The sequence below is a fragment of the Cariama cristata genome, unplaced genomic scaffold (assembly GCF_000690535.1).
Source record: "Cariama cristata isolate BGI_N322 unplaced genomic scaffold, ASM69053v1 scaffold9501, whole genome shotgun sequence".
NCBI classification, from domain to species: domain Eukaryota; kingdom Metazoa; phylum Chordata; class Aves; order Cariamiformes; family Cariamidae; genus Cariama; species Cariama cristata.
The window spans coordinates 1-16,938 of NW_009598670.1; the positions used below are offsets into that span (position 1 = coordinate 1).

Genomic DNA, 16,938 nt, shown 5'->3' on the forward strand with positions numbered 1-16,938 from the left:
TATTTGTATATATTTTTTAAAAATTAAAATAATTAAAATTACAAGACATTTTTGTGACAAAAACAGCAGACATTTGAACTAGTTTTTCCTCAGCTGCTACAATTGATTGTTCTATATTTGCAAATATATGTTAAAAAAATTAATTCCCATCTGAAAGTTACAGCAAGTTAGCAACTAAGTAACATCTAAATTAATGATTAGGCGGCAATTGTCAAAGGTACATATTAAGGTTCCCAACCATCTTTGAAATAAAATGAACTTTTCAAGTTTTTCCCACTAGGACTTGAGGTTACTGAACTCCTGAAAAGACTCAAGCTGAATTTGAAGAAAGAGAGGGACAAAAGGAGAGAAGCAGCAGCTTTGGATATTTCATACACTTTCCTATGTGTATTTGAAAGTGTATCTGTTTCAAGACAGCAAGATATCAGTTGAACAGATACTTTGCAGTGCAGTTTGTTTAACCCATAAAATCTAAGAAGTCTTATTTCACGTTGAATCTACTTATAAAACAATATTAAGAACTTACTTAAACGTAGCCACTTTATCAATTACATTCTCCAAGCCAGTTTCATTGTTCTCCTGGTAAAAAATTTAGTTCGGGATAAATATATAATGATTCAAATATCTTCAGTATTATGCTAGGTGTCACAAAGATAGACATACAGACTTAGATCAATTCCCTAATTCATGAATTAATATATCTTGCCCATTGTTATTCAGAAGGCAGATATTCATAACTGACAAATTACCAGGAAGTACCAAAGACAGATAATACTTTCATGTAACTATGTAAAATTTTATTTGTAGCAGAGCCAATCTCCAGAAACAGAGCAGTGCCTTACCCAATACTCAATGGAGTGGATCACCCATTATTTGTTTCTGATAATATTCCAGGCCATTTAATTTACAATAAGACTGAAGTTTTTTTGCATTGATTGCCAGCCCTGAAAACTTGCACAGGCTATAAAATCTAATCTACATCCCTCTCCTTTGCTTGAATTTTCAACAGCTGGAATAGAATGGCAGGAAAATCTTTCTTTCAAATGGGCCTGTACAATACTTTACTTGCAGTAGATCTGCACAGGTTTAAGTGATCAAAATTACAGGATCAAATTTACTGATGGTACACAGGGCAGAATGGAATCCAGCTGCATAGTCCTACAGGGCTGAAAGAGAAAATAATTTTAAAACTTTTCCTTGAGTCTAGGAGAACTACAGCTGAATATTCTAAAAAATTCCACCTCTTCACCAAAAAACACAATCCCCATACAAACCTTTCCAGATTAGACTATACTAGAATCCATGACATTTACCTTTACATCAGCAAGGTGTGTAAGCTCCTTTGTCATGCTATTTTGTAATTCTGAATCAACATTTGACCTTTATATGAAAAATAAAATGTTTCCATACAAAGATACGGAAGCTAAAGAAGAAAAAGACATAAACCAAGAAAAAGTAAATTAAGGAAAAAAGTAAACCAGGACTCACATTTTCAGGCAAGGACTTGGCAATTGCACTGTGAGCCATTGGTTCAATACATAACAGATGGATGATTTCTCTCATGGTAACATCTTCTTTTGTCACATTACTCACTCCAGGCACGTATCTTTCCCCTACCAGAGTGAATTAAAAGGAGAAGAATGGCAAATATGACAGTTACAAAGCAATTTTGAATTCTGCACAGAGGTGATGCTATTGCTGGCATATTTCATAGTATATGTTTGCATTCGCCAGAAACCTATCCCGTTTTTGAGAGGAAAAATGTTAAGCCTAGCTTCCTAATAAAATGGGATGAGATGGAGTTTCTCTTCATATTCTACTTTAATAGACAATTATGAAGTTATCCAACAGCTTTTTTCACTATGCAATGCCTATTGCTTCCAGTTGACAGATATTTGTGTTACTGAACCATCTATTTAAAATAGGCATCCTCCAGTATCCTCTCCATACCATCAGTGTTAAAGAGAGTCATCAAGTCTGTTTTGTCAAACTGTAACAATCCATTACTACAACAACAGAGAGAAATGAAACTCACCCACAACATAGATGAGAATCTGTAGCATCTCTTCTATTAACACATTACATTGTTTGATCAAATCCTACAAGAATTAGGGAAATCTGTTTTTAAAAAAAAGCAAGCAGGAAAATCTGTCTAATGACACCAAGCTCAGCCTTCACATGCAGTGTACTCTAAGAAGAAACCTCCATTCTAACAAGCTGGAAAAAGCGCCTGCACTTGTAGAGATGTTATTCTGCAACTGAAGTGCAAGATTCATGTGCAGAAAAGAAACAACAGCTAAAAACGTATCCCAAATGAAGGGTTACATGAAAGTTCAAGCCTCAGGAAGCAGCACAACCACCCAAGAAACTTCCTGCCAAAATAAGAACACATAATACAGCCTAAGAGGTACCGAAATTTTACAGAAAAGTCATTTACATGAATTTTGGTAGAAGCCCTGTGAAAGAAAGGTCAAAGAGGGCAAAACCTGTTTGCTAATTCTGAGTAAGCCTCTATAAATTTCGAATGCAAAATCATTTATCTAACCACTAGGTCCTGTGTTGACTGACTTTCAGTGTGGTTGTAAAAATGCAGTTATCAACAGTAGTTAGTTTTTCTTATTAATGTTCCATAAAGCAAACAAATGAATTCCAATACTTGCCGCTTACCTGATCTTTGGTGGGCTTGATCTTTTTGAAAGCATCAGCAAGCTCGTATCTCTGCAGTATCAGCAGAAGGAACTGGTTTGGATCCATAAGAGATGCACCTATCTATCAAAAAGCCCAAACTAATATGAACATCAGTTACTATCACAGTTGTTCATTAATTATGAAAAATACTTTTTTACCAAGAAAAATTTTTTAAATCATACAAATTTAATTCAAATTAAAAGAAATTCCATGAAAATGTTATGAGACAAGCAAGCAATGATTCAGAACATTTTACCTGGAGCATGATGATGTCTTTATCATACATCTCTTCTCTGCATTTAACATCTTGATAGTAGAATACCTGAGAAATAGGAAAACAAATTTAAGTAGAGAAGTAAAGTAACGCATTATCAAATGTGCACCACATAATGTCTGAGGCTTTTTTAAACTGTACAGCACCTTCATTGAGTAAGGGAAAGTCTCACGTTTCTTTCAAAACAAATGTTTACTTTGATGGAAGTGAAAAACTTTTTTTCACCTATCCAGAGAAAAGTCTATGCCATACTTCTTCATACTCCATTCCAAGACAACGTAATTCTAATGGCCGCTACATATTAAAGTCAAAATATCCTCTTTCTCCTACCCCAGTTCTCAGAGAGACAATTTTATAGGGAGTTACCAATATTTACTTTGATTTCACTAGAGTCCTGTGAAAGCTAAACACAGGAAATTTCTGTTGTCAACTACAAAAAAAAAAAGTGAAGCCAAAGCAGGCAAAATACAAGTACTTACAGGTAGACTCTTCCTTTTATCTTTACTCTTGCAAAAAAAAGCCCGCAAGTATTATAAAATGCTTATGTCCGGTTATATGGCACTCAAAGTTTAGTATGAGATTAAAATAGTTTAACTTTTGCATATAATGATTACCATGCACAAAGAGATTCTTCTAACATTTTATGTTAGAAGCAACAGTACTTCTAGTATTTATGCAGTGATTTCTTTATCAGATCTGAAAGTTGTTTCCAGTAGATGTCAGTAACATTAATACCATTTCACAGAGTCAGAAACAGTCGTAAGAGAGATGAAATACTTGTCTAATACAGGGAGGCAAGACATTGATGAAGCTGGAAATAAAACCAAGTAATCTAAATTCCCACCTAGAAACCCCTCTATTTAGTGTAGGGGTGACCCCCATGACCTTTATCTGCACTGGGTGAAACCACCTCTGGGATCATCACTGAGAAACACTTACATACACCATTAGGATCAACTGAATATTGCAGGGAGTACCTGGCTTATCAGGGAGAGCCCGTTCCTTCTCCACATCTCTGCAGCAACCTGAGCAACCAAAACAAGACACCGCAAAGGATATTCTACTAGCAGCTCCACTTGAAATGCTTCCTAGAATTTAAAAAAAGAAAAAAAAGAAAAAAAACAAGCAAGAATAAGTCTGTCAGTAATTTTACAAGTGTAAGTCCTAATGAACAAAGACACATTGTCAGCTGCAAAAGAACTTGTGTGTGTGCCATGAAAGTTACAGGATATAATTTTAGGCTTTTCCCTTCCCAGAATATAAAAATCACAAGATGCATTTGGGAAAGTAGAAAAAAAAAAAAAAGTCTTACAGGAGAAACAAACTCATGCAATCTCGAGATGGCTCCAGTCTTGCTTAATCGTACATGAAGACCTACAAAAGCAATAAGAAAAAAAATTAGAAAATAAATCAAAATCAGTAAAGTTTCTCCTCCAACCCGTTCTAAACATTAGCTAAATCATCTAAACTCAGAATTACAGAAAAAAGTCAAAGCTTATTTAGCAAATACTTGGTTTTTTGGTTTTGGGTTGGTTTGTTTTTTAAAGATAGATCTATTACATTATCACAACAGTTCTCACCAGTCTTACAATCCATTATTTTATGAATAAATCTATTCATTTCATGAATTCATTAAAACCATTTAAATTGAAATGCTAAATAGTATTAGCAAAATTTTAAATCATATGTCAGTAATAACTGAATTTCAAGACTGCAAGGCTTAACAGATGGTATCTTGGTATCAAATGATGTCATAAAGAATCTACAGTTTAATAATAACATATGATTTCATTTGGATTCTAGAGAAAACAGCGATCACCCACTACTGTGGTCCTTTTTATTCCGGAAATCTGTTCTGGCATGCTGCAAATACATTTCTTTTAGGAGGAGCATTTTAACAGTCCTAAAGTACACGTGGCTGGAAAATAAATTTGAGATACAGGAATAATGAACATTCACGTAGGCAAAAGGGGTAGAAATAGAAACAGAACCACATAAATTCAAGTAGTTCAGAGAAAACTGAAGATCTCATTAAAACATGAAACTTTCCCTTCTCGCCTGACCTTATCTTTCTCCTGTTTAAAAAATGTCATCCAACCTCCATGACAAATGTGTTTTTGAGAAAAACTTTCCCTTACTGGGACATTTGGGGAACAGGGTTGCCTGACCATGAGAATGTCAGAAAGTCAGAGAGAGACTGATCTGTGAAGCACTTCATCTAAATGCTTTCTAGAGTAAAGAAACAGAGATGGATGAGAAACGTAATTCAAACAGCAATCAAAACAAAACACATGACCTACCAGCAAGAGTCCTAGACAGTGGTAAATGTATGCTGACAGGATCTGCAGACACTCTGTAAGGTTTGCTCTCCAGAGTATGGCCACACAAGTGAAACACCGTCTTTTCCCGTGAGCGGCCATTTATGCTGCACCTCATCACAGCTTTATGACATTCACTGTAGGCCTTGAGCAACAGCTCTTCCTAGAATTTCGAATAAATGCATAGCATTATATTTAAAAGTCATATATATGTGCACCAAAATTTCTCACTTGTTTTTTCTGACCGCATAAACAGTTACTAGAATCCACAATATAATTATTACTCTGTTTCTTAATACTGAGAAGTACTGGACTGGAGCAGTTGGGTATCCCCTAAAGCTAACCGAGAACATGCTTCTGCTTAAAAAAGCTGCTGTGTCAAATGCTCCAAAATCTATGTACTTATTTAAGCTGCAAAATTGTAATGTTTTGCAACCCAAATTCGATCAAGAAGCTCTTCAACTGCTGTAGTTCTTCCTTTCTCTCCTTACTGAAAAACAAACAAACAAACAAACAACAAACCAAAAAGAAACTCACTTCAAAATTTCTTTAAGTTAACAAATTGCACAATTTCCACCCTTCTCCCAGCTCAGGTATGAGTTCCAGCACTGATAAAGACTACTTACAGTGCAGTTACCCAATTAGCACAAAGTTTCTGCAGTCCACTTTCACAATGAAAAATGAACACCATGTGCTTCAAAAACTTAAAACTTGACCGTAATATCATGAACCTAATTCTCAAAATCTTGAATTATGAGAAGTAGTTTCTCTTTATGATTTGCCTGACAGCGTATGCAGCTTTGCCAGCTAGAAGATTATATTCTTCTGAGACCCCTTCTCTCCTTGTCACACCACAGATTAATTCTTTCAGACTCATTTTTTGTGGAGAACTATACTGAATAATAGTGAGCTTTTTTAAAAAGCTGCTATTTAAAAATCACTCAGGAATATCCACAAAAGGCACACATGTAAGAACCCCAGACAATTGATATACTTACGTCACAGGCACACCACTCCTGGAACATCAAAAGAATGTTCTTGAGCTGCATCTGTATAGCAATAGCTGCTTCCCAGTCAGGGTCCACCTCAATGTGCTGACCAATCTGTCTTTTTATCTCCTCCATTCCCTGAAATGGAGATGCCACAAAACGCTCAAGCTAAATCAGTGATCATAGGCTTAAAATAACATAAAATCCCATACACAAATGGTAAAATATAGGTTGTTCAGATACATGTAGCTAAAATTGATGAATATTACTTCTGTAAAATAAACATTACTTTCTCACCCACCCAAGAGAGGAGTTGAAGAATTTACCATCTTAATTGTATGTTTATATCCACAATACTGCTATGGACAAAAAGATGAGCAAACAAAAATGCTGTAATATCTTTATAACAGCATATTAGAAAGAAATTATTTAAATGTGTTGTACCTGCATGCAAGTCAGAATCCTTAGGAAAGAAACAAATCCTTCTAAAAACCGCTCCCTCAGACGGTCTGTCCATAATGTAGGTTTGCTGACTAAGACATACCTGTCCCCAAAGAAAACAGTATCAACTTTTGCTCGGACTTCCCTTCTGCTTATGGTTGTATTTAAAGTGACCTTTGTATTAAAATAATCAACTGCATCATCACATTGCATCACCCTCCACATCTCAAACTCTTCTTAAAATTTTCACTAAACACTGGAGTTGCTTGGTGCAACTCCATCATTTGAAATTAACAGATTTTTTTTAATTTCAAGGTATTTGCTTTCACATTTTTTGGTTTATTAGAGTAATTTGGGACCTGTAAGAGTGGAAATTGCTATGCAGATGAGGATTATACAGCTTTCCCAGAACGGTAGTGAATAGAAGCCAAATTTCCCATACAGTCTTACAGTAAATATATTTTGTATATTAATGCAATGGTTATATGGAATGGTATCAGTGAAAATAAAAGTTGTCTTCATATAATATAACTCTGATATTTGAAAATTTTAAGTTTCCACTGAAAAATAAAACATTAACAGTTTACGTGTGTTCTTGTGAGGGATTTAGTTTTGTCTTTGTTTATAAAATAGTTTTATCATCAGATTCCTGAATTGAAACACCTCATCCTACTGCCAGTTTTCTAAGAATTGCTCTACCTTCTCAGCTTTACACTTACCTGAGGTCATATATTACTGCATATACCCGGTTCAGTTTGTCTTGACTGTAACCTTGAAAGTTGAACTTGTCATTTTTGTCTAGGTACTCTGGAAGCACTTCTATGAGTGTCTCTGTAATGGTGGTGATTACATTTTGCTCTTCAATAAGATGTCGGGCCTGCAAGAAGAAAAGTAGAACTTTTTCTTCCTATTTTTGTTCAAGAGAACTGTCAAAATATTTTTTCCTTTCAATCCAGTCTTTTTGATTAGAAATTACTTCAAGCATTTGTAAAAAGTCCAAGCTACGAAAACTCCCATAGTATTTATTATGCATTAACACAATTTCTATCAGCTTGGCATGTTTGTTCACCCTGACAGCTTCAATGTAACAGACATGCTATTTTTTCTAGAAAGATCATGTAGAAAAGGACTTTTAAATTAGTATTTCAGGCAAGAAACATATAACCTTTAAAACCTACAGGTATACTTTCCACACACCATAGCCGCCCCCCCCCCGGATTTAACATATTTCAGCCACACCATCAGTAAATGAATACAGAAAATTAACATAGAGAACGATGCTGCCTAAAACTTCTACTATTTGTATTCCCCTCTGTCTTCTGTAATGACTTTTCATATAAACTCAATCTCCTGCTTTCATATTGGCCTTAACAAATCTCAAAATCATTCATTTTCATCTCAGCAATGCATAAAAACTCTCTGCCAAGTACAGCAGTCTGCAAAAGTGGTACTGCTAGCAATTCTCAAATTTATTTTACATTTCTAGCAGAGACAGGCTGTACATACCAGAGTAGGTACCGTGAACATCTGAACTGAGAGCGCTGTCACAGAGAGAACTCTGTCATGATCATCACTGATGTATTCTTTTTGCAATGCCTTGTAATACTAGGAAAAGAGAATATTGGGGGAATAAAATAAATAAAACAAGTATTAATTAAAAACATTTACTTTTTTATTTGCAAGAATTACATCTCAATGTCCGTCTTCCTTTCTAATGGAGTGGTTCAAACAACAAAAACAGCACAATGTCCTCAATGCACCAAAGTAAATAAATAATGTGCCCCATTGCCTTAGTACTGAAGACGAACACAAATTTAACTGTTCTGCCAAACTGGAACCAAAATATTTTTTTCTCCTACAACCAATCTCCCCCAAGAAAAGAAATTAAATATCTGAAAAAAGGTTCAGTCAAGTCACTGACTTATTATAAAACAAGTCTTCCTCCTGCAGTGAACTGCATGGATAGTTATGCAACAGCGGTCTATAAAAGGTCTGTACGATGAGTAATGTTAAATCTTTGTTTGCTTTGTTTCAATCCAGAGAAAACCATGAGGTGTCAGTCACCTTTATCAGGATTAAAGGTCTCACCCTAAAACAAAAACCACTTGGTCTTATGTTTTGTATATTTCTTAATTATTGTATCTAATTTTAAAAACAAAGACCAGTTTCAGTTGCAGTTCATCTGCCATTTCAAAAGATACACAGAATACTAATACTGCATTCAAAATGAGCATATAACACTACATGATTATAAGGAACAAATCAATGACATTGGAATTAATACACTCTATAAAGGCTGAGCTAGCTGTTGAAGTTCTGCTTGTTGAAAATTCATTATTTATAGTGAAACAATTTTCTGGTTTGGGGGAAATTTTACAAAGCTAGTAAAAATTCCCAGCATAAAAAAAAAAAAAAAAAACAAATAACCATTTACCTTCACAAATTCCATAGCAAAAAGTTTTTTGTATTCCATTTCCATGAAAAAACTACTGAAGATAAGTTCATGAAGAACCTTCCTTGCCCCTGGGAAGAGTCAATACAATGCATGTCACTATCATACTAAGACACAGCTTTTTGTGGAAAAGAGGAATAGATTATCAAATTATAATTAAAAATCATTAAAAGCCTTGACTTAGTTACAAAGTATATGAACAAAGTTATTAATTTTTTAAATTTTTTAACATTTATTGGTATGTATTTAAAACACAGGGCAAGCATCAAGTCACTCATAGTCAGGTTACATCTTGTGAAAACATTCTTCAAAATACATAAAGCAGGAAAAATTTAGGAGGCAAATATCTATCCAAAACATCAACTGTCTCAGCCATAAAAATAAAGGCTGTATAAAAAACATAATATAAGAACTATAAAGAAATGTAACTCCACCTGCATAGCACTTATTTACTTTTACACATTTCTTACACACATCAAAAATTAATTTGCTTCTTTGGTTTACAGCAACATGGACACACAAACCTTTATGAAGTTTTGCATCCCACAGCATCAACTTGCTTATGAAGCAAGGCTTTTCAGATCCAGCTTCTTCTTTCAGACATATTTGACAAAAGATCTTGCGAAAGTCACCTATAGGTATAAAACTACTGGTTTGCACAAGAATGCTTCGATAATTAAATGATATGAGCCAACAAAGTGAGAATTACAGAATTCTGTTCTTTTAAAGAAAACAAAAACAAGGCACTTAAGTATGAATTATTTTTAACAGTGCTTTTTCTCAGCAAACATACTCCCACATACTCTCCCCTTGCTAATTTCTTCTTATTATTCTTGCCTACTTTACTTAAGAAATCCAGTGAGGTAGAAGAGTATTTTAAAATTAAAAGCATTTAGACGGCTTTGCAAAGCAGATCCGTAAGAAGAGTTCACTATGTCAGCACAGAAATGCACAGGCTAGGCAAGTCCATGCTAGTCCCTGCCTTGGGTCCTGAAAGTCAGGCTTTCGTAGAATTTCAGAAAATTATTTTTCTATTTTCTTGCACCTATCAGTAAACACAATACTTGCTGAAGCAGTTTTGGGGATCAACATATCAGAGTAATCTACAGGTTACTAACATTCAGACATGAGCTCTTACTTTACTAATTTCAAAAGGAAAAGTGGAGTGTCATGAATCAAGTTTCTGACAACCTGGAAATTAATAGTATTGAATGCTTCTTGATCCATGTTTTACCACTTGAAGCAAAACCAGGAAAAGAACAGGAACCACCAGACCACCAAGAAGTTCCAGCTGAGTACAGAACATCAGGCTCTTAAAGCATCTACGTATATAGTCCAGAAGAACATGAACAGGAATATTAGACTTCAGTCTTTGTGCTTGAAGACTCTCATAAAACACATTAAAGTACCAGTTAACCTGTAACAACTTCCTAATCCAAAATGCTACAGCCAACATAGGAGACTCCTTTTTAGTTTTAGCTTATCTCATCAGCTAAAAAGGTAATGCTTGAAAACCTAAAATTTTGGTGATTTACTGGGGCACCAACACCAACTTGTTTATACTCACACAGAGTCAACAGCTGAACAATTAGCTGTCAGCTCATGTTTTAAATACAGCAATCTCATAAAATTGAAAATAGTAAGAAACATTATCTAGGAAGAAAAACGTGGATAAAAATTGAGCTTTCACTAGAAACAAGCCACACAGTCAAAAATTTGTACTGATTAAAAGAACTGTCTCAGGAACTCAGACAGAAAGAAAATACCATCAGCGAAATAAATACAAAGTTGAAAAGAACAGAAAGCTAAAATCTGTAAAATATTGTAAAGAATTACAAAAAGGTACAATTCCAATATATGTATTTCAAGGGAAAGATTTGAAAGTAAGTGTTCAGAAAAAAAGATTAAAAATTCACTTTATTATCCAAGCTTAGAAAAGAGGCTAAAGCAGACCAACACATTTACCCTATCAAGAAGGAGGACAAGCAGTGAGTAGAGCTTAATCTATGCATATTTGTACTTTGAAAAGAAATTTTATAGTGGCATTAGTTTGGCAACACACAGGTATGACAAAACCCAGTAACAGAAACCAAAGTGAGATTGATTCAGAAGTCTTCTTTGAAACTATGATCATCAAACACTAGAACAAGGTCTGAAAGCTTGAAATAGACTTTCCACTACTGGACAAGTTTCTAAATTAAGGCTTTTGTTTGTTTGCTTTACTGATACTGTCTAATTAATCACAGTTACCAAATCTGAAGCAGGAATTGATTCAAGTAGAGGATGCATGCTTTCACTGATGGGGATGTTCTGCAGCTTTCCACCAGCACTGGAGGGAGCAGCTTTTAAACAAAGTCACTGAAATAGGGCATGTGATGCTGAAACTGAGGACAATAAAACTTCCAGAGGAACAGACAGAGCTCAATCAGGGAAAGACATTTATTTTAGCAAGAAGGAACAGAAAAGTACTGCTATTCATAACCATACTGATGGATATCAGCACCCGTAGTACTGTATCATTTACTTACGAATTAGGAGGAATGTGAAAGTATTTTAATAAGGGAATATCATATAGAAACACTGCTAAAGACATTTTTTGAGAGAATTATCATTCAAATAGTGTCACGGCATTATCGTAACAAAAATCAGTTATGCTTACTTGAATAACTCATGAGTTTGTTCAGCCAAGAACCAAGGCGCAAGGCAAACTTCTGGTGAGCCATAACATCAGCATGCAGTACCTCCACATGAAGTGGTCGTTGAGAAACATTTTCAGAATGCCTCTAGGAGTCAGGTAAATATTAGTAGATACAAAATAAAGATAATATGAATTTTCATATTTGTCTTCACCACCCCTTACCTCTCCCAAGCAAGAAAAGAAATCAGTTTGATGTTTTATTTCTGAAGATATCTATTTATCTATACCAAATGTAGTGGGTAAATTCCATTTCAAAAAGTTCACAGGCAGGTTATAAAAGCATGGAAGTAGTAATTTAAAGGTTGTACAGCAGACAAATAAGTCTTCAGTATTAATAATGATGAGGTTGATTTGTTTGGGTTTTTTAAATAAGAAAAATGTTTTAGGAAGTTACCTTGATTTCTTCTTTTGCTTCCTGACAAGAGGCATAATGTCCTGCCTTAACAGCTCTACGACCCTGTTTAAAGAAAACACTGAGCATGAGACCAATATAAAACAAAACCAAAATGTCACAAGCCTGATCCTTGCTATGTTGTTAAAATATAAACAAAAAACAAGGACCAACGTCATTCATGATGCTTTTAGCCATCTAGAAGAAAATCAAAATTAATATAACTATCTTCAGATAAAAGCTATTTTAACTAAATTAACAATAGAACAAAGTAAAGTCTGGGTATCTTAATATTATTAGATAAGGAAAATTCACATATACATTAAAACAGGTGAGAGGGATTTCTGCAGAATACTTTAAATACAAGCCATATCAACTTTCTTCTCAGCACAAAGTACACTCATCCTGAATTGCTTTTCTACAATCTTTCCTACTATTTCTTACTTCTGTATATGAAATAGCAGGTCATATTATAAGCGTGGGTTTGAGAGCTCTTCCAATAAAGCCAAGAACAGGTCCACCTTAGACCTCAAATTCCACTCAACTCAGAGGTATAGGCTTCCAAAACAAGTTCTCCACAGAGCAGAATTTCACACAGGAATAGAGAAAGCAGCTGTATGTTGTGGAACTGTTATAACAAAAACAATATAACCTAGTCCTGGGCTGTAGCAGGTGCTTTGTAAAACAAAAAGTCCGATCAACTCTGGATCTAAAAATTTAGGTATCAATCAAAAGGAACCCTCATAGTGGAAACCTTCAAAAGTTACTCTACAAGCATGCATGTACACACATACTTGATAAAACCTGCAACTGCAGGAAAAGACTTGCAATTACGTAAGACTGACACTACTAACTAAATAAAGCTAAACTTTCATTACCTGAACAAAGAGAAACACAAAAAACCCCCCCAGTTTTCACAGATTAAAAAAAAATTTAATATTAGTAAGATGTTTCATATGTAAATATACAATAAATAGATATACAGCTATAGACAAAGTTTCTCTGTGTGCAAACCCATAAGTTTTGTACTTTTGTGAGATAAAAAACATGGTTGCAATTAAGATAACTCAAACACTGATCATGCCTTCTTTTTTCTCCCTCAGTTGAAAAAAAAATTTACATTACTAGTGTAAGGTGGGACGTGGGACATTAGTTTGAAAGATGAAGTAGTAAAATTGTCAGGTTCACTCACATTCCTTCATGGATTCTTCCTGGTTTCATTTGCTTAATTTGAAGTTTTAAGATTTTCAAATGAAGTCTGAGCCAGAACAAGCACTAACTCTTGCAAAATGTAAGGTACATTTCTGATTAAATATAACTGAATATGCACATTGCTGACTTGTATATTTTTCAGACAAATACTATTAAAATAAAATATTAATCTCAGCCAATGAGAAAAAAAAGGGTAAAGAAAATATGCCAAACATGAAAGGAGCAACTTTGGATAAATCAGCTCTTCTTTTTCACAAGAAACTGGGTGATTGTCCTGAAGAAAAAAAATGAATACTATTTAAAAACTTTCTTGAAGTGCTGATTAACAGTTACTCTGCAACATGACTTTCTCTCTCCTCAAGATTCAGCATCCCAGAAACAAAGATTCTATGACCAAGAGACTACAGTAGTACTTCTTAATGATTAAAAAACAACTTTCTCCAATAACCAAAATGCACTAACCTCTTTATCTATGGCAGTAGTATGCAACTGGGCTTCACCAAGTTCGCAGCCAAGTGCCCTTTGCAGGCTATAGATGACATGATCATAAGAATGGTGTTCATCATTGAAAAGGACACAGTAGTAGCTGTCTACCTTCTCTCTACTGGGAAAAAGAGAACATATCATCATACAAACAAAAATAAAATTGCAAATAGTGTCTTACCCAATACAAGCAACAGCTCACTTGATAGCTTAACAGACATGTCAAATAAAAAAATTATAGAAGAAAATTAAGTATGTTCTTCATGTCAAAGACACAACCCCCTCACCATTTATACCAGAAAAACTCACAGAAACCACATACCAAGTACAAAAGAGATTCTAAGTTATTCGATTATACCATTACTATTTCCTCTGTTGTTTTATGATCCCATTTTCACAGAATCGTAGAATAGTTTGGCTTGGAAGGGACCTTTAAAGGTCATTTAGTCCAACCCCCCTGTGATGAGCAGGGACATCTCCAACTAGATCAGGTTGCTCAGAGCCCTTTCCAACCTGACCTTGAATGTTTCTGGGAATGGGGCATCTACCACCTCTCTCGGAAACTTCTGGACATTTCACCAGCCTCATTGTAAAAATTTTCTGCCTTCTATCTAGTCTAAACCTACCCTCTTTTAGTTTAAAACCATTACCCCTTGTCCTATCACAACAGGCCTTGTTAAAAAGTTTGTCTTCATCTTTCTTGTAAGCCCCCTTTAAGTACTGAAAGGCCGCAATAAGAGCCTCCCTGGAGCCTTCTCTTCTCCAGGCTGAACAACTCCAACTCTCTCAGCCTGTCCTCATAGGAGAGGTGCTCCAGCCCTCAGATCATCTTCGTGGTCTCCTTTGGACTCGCTCTAACAGGTCCATGTCCTTATTGCGGAAGCTGAAGGCAGTACTGCAGGGGGGTCTCACCAGAGTGGAGTAGAGGGGCACAATCACCTCCCCTGACCTGCTGGTCACACTTCTTTTGATGCAGCCCAGGATACAGTTGGCCTTCTGCACTGTCAGCACACATTGTCAGCTCACGTCCATCTTTTCATCCACCAGTACCCCCAAGCCCTTCTCGGCAGGGCTGCTCTCAATCCCTTCATACCCCAGCCTGTACTGGTACCAGGGATTGTCCTGACCCAGGTGCAGGACACTGTACTTGGCCTTGCTGAACCTCATGACTTTCACACGGGCCCACTTCTTGAGCTTGTCCAGCTCCCTCTGGATGGCATCATGTCCCTCAGGCATGTCAACCACAGCACTTAGCTCAGTGTCATCAGTAAACTTGCTGATGGTGCACTTAATCCCACTGTCTATGTCATTGATGAAGATATTAAACAGCACTAGTCCCAGTACAGACCCCTGAGGGACATCACTTCTCACTGATCTCCATCTGGACATTGAGCCATTGACCGCTACCCTCTGGATACGACCATCCAACCAATTCCTCATCCACCAAAGAGCCCACCCATCAAATCCCTATCTCTCCATTTTAAGGGGAAGGATGTTATGGGGGACTGTGTCAAAGGCCTTACAGAAGTCCAGATAGATGACATCAATAGCTCTTCCCTTGTCCGCTGAGGTAGTCACTCCATAGAAGGCCACTAGGTTGGTCAGCCAGGACTTGCCCTTGGTGAAGCCATGCTGGCTGTCTCGAATCACCTTCCCGTCCTCCATGTGCCTTAGCATAGCTTCTAGGAGGATCTGTTCCACCATCTTCCCAGGCACAGAGGTGAGGCTGACAGGTTGGTAGTTCCAAGGGTCCTCCTTCCCACCCTTTTTAAAAATGGGTGCAATGTTTCCCTTTTTCCAGTCACCAGGGACTTCACCTAACTGCCACGACTTTTCAAATATCAGGGAGAGAGGCTTGGCAACTACATCAGCCAGTTTCCTCAGGACTCTGGGATGCATCTTGTCAGGTCCCATAGATTTCTGTACGTTCAGGTTCCTCAGGTGGTCGTGAACCCAATCTTCTCTTACAGTGGGAGGCACTTTGCTCCCCCAGCCCCTGTCTTGCAGTCCATCCACTCGAGAGGTGTGCGAAGAGAGGCTGTTGGTGAAGACTGAAGCAAAAAAGTTGTTGTGTACTTCAGTCTTCTCCTTGTTCGTTGCCACCAGTTTGCCAGTCTTGCTCATCGGAGGCGGGTATGCTTTCTTTGACCTTCCTTTTCTGGCTGACATACCTGTAGAAGCCCTTCTCAGTATTCTTTGCATCCCTGGCCAAGTTCAGCTCCAGCTGCGCCTTGGCCTGCCTGAGCCCATCTCTTTGCAACCAGACAGCGTCCCTATACTCTTCCCAGGACACCAGTCCCTGCTTTTTCCACTGCCTGTGCATTTCCTTTTTGCCCTTCAGTTTTACCAGCAGGTGTCTCCACTCAGCCATGCCTGTCTCTTGTCTTCCTTTCCTGATTTCTTACACCTGGGGATCGAGAGTTCTTGTGCTCTATGGAAAGCGTCCTTAAAGATCTGCCAGCTCTGTTCTGCTCCTTTGGCCCTGAGGGCAGTTTACCAGGGAGTCCTATTGACTAACTCCTTGAAGAGCTGGAAGTCTGCTTTCCTAAAATTCAGGGTCCTGACTTCACTCTTTATCTGAGCCAATTCCCTCAGGACTGCAAACTCCACGAGTGCACGATCACTGCAGCCCAGGCTGCTTCCTATCTTGATGCCACCAATTAGCTCACTTGCATTGGTGACCAAGAGGTCCAGTATTGCAACCCCTCTGGTAGGGCTGTCTAGTACCTGGCTTAAGAAGTTACCTTCAATGCAGTCCAGGAGTCTTCTGGATTGCCTACAGCTCTCCCTGCTACTTTTCCAGCAGATGCAGGGGTGGCTCAAGTCCCCCAGCAGGACGAGAGCCTGCAAGCGCAATGCCTCCTGTAGCTGGAGTAAGAAGGATTCGTCAATAGACTCCCATTGATCAGGGGCCTGTAGTAGACACCAACCACAAGGTTCCCTTTGTTGCCTCGGTCTCTAATTCTTCTTACCCATAAGCTTTCAACTTGCT

General features: G+C 37.0%; 1 protein-coding gene across 1 annotated transcript in view; it reads right to left on the reverse strand.

The window, feature by feature from the left end:
* Positions 1-522: 522 nt before the first annotated feature.
* LOC104168706 (E3 ubiquitin-protein ligase UBR1-like) overlaps positions 523-16,938 on the reverse strand; it is a 27,856-nt gene continuing 11,440 nt past the window's right edge. The window contains exons 5-21 of the mRNA XM_009709381.1: positions 13,926-14,067; positions 12,255-12,317; positions 11,822-11,945; positions 9,687-9,794; positions 9,145-9,233; positions 8,217-8,315; positions 7,430-7,587; positions 6,714-6,813; positions 6,279-6,407; positions 5,263-5,443; positions 4,275-4,336; positions 3,940-4,050; positions 2,945-3,010; positions 2,668-2,769; positions 2,036-2,099; positions 1,489-1,613; positions 523-579 (exon numbers count right to left, since the gene is read on the reverse strand). Of these exons, the coding sequence (XP_009707683.1) occupies positions 523-579; positions 1,489-1,613; positions 2,036-2,099; positions 2,668-2,769; positions 2,945-3,010; positions 3,940-4,050; positions 4,275-4,336; positions 5,263-5,443; positions 6,279-6,407; positions 6,714-6,813; positions 7,430-7,587; positions 8,217-8,315; positions 9,145-9,233; positions 9,687-9,794; positions 11,822-11,945; positions 12,255-12,317; positions 13,926-14,067 (1,780 nt within the window). The remainder of the gene's footprint in view (positions 580-1,488; positions 1,614-2,035; positions 2,100-2,667; positions 2,770-2,944; positions 3,011-3,939; positions 4,051-4,274; positions 4,337-5,262; positions 5,444-6,278; positions 6,408-6,713; positions 6,814-7,429; positions 7,588-8,216; positions 8,316-9,144; positions 9,234-9,686; positions 9,795-11,821; positions 11,946-12,254; positions 12,318-13,925; positions 14,068-16,938) is intronic.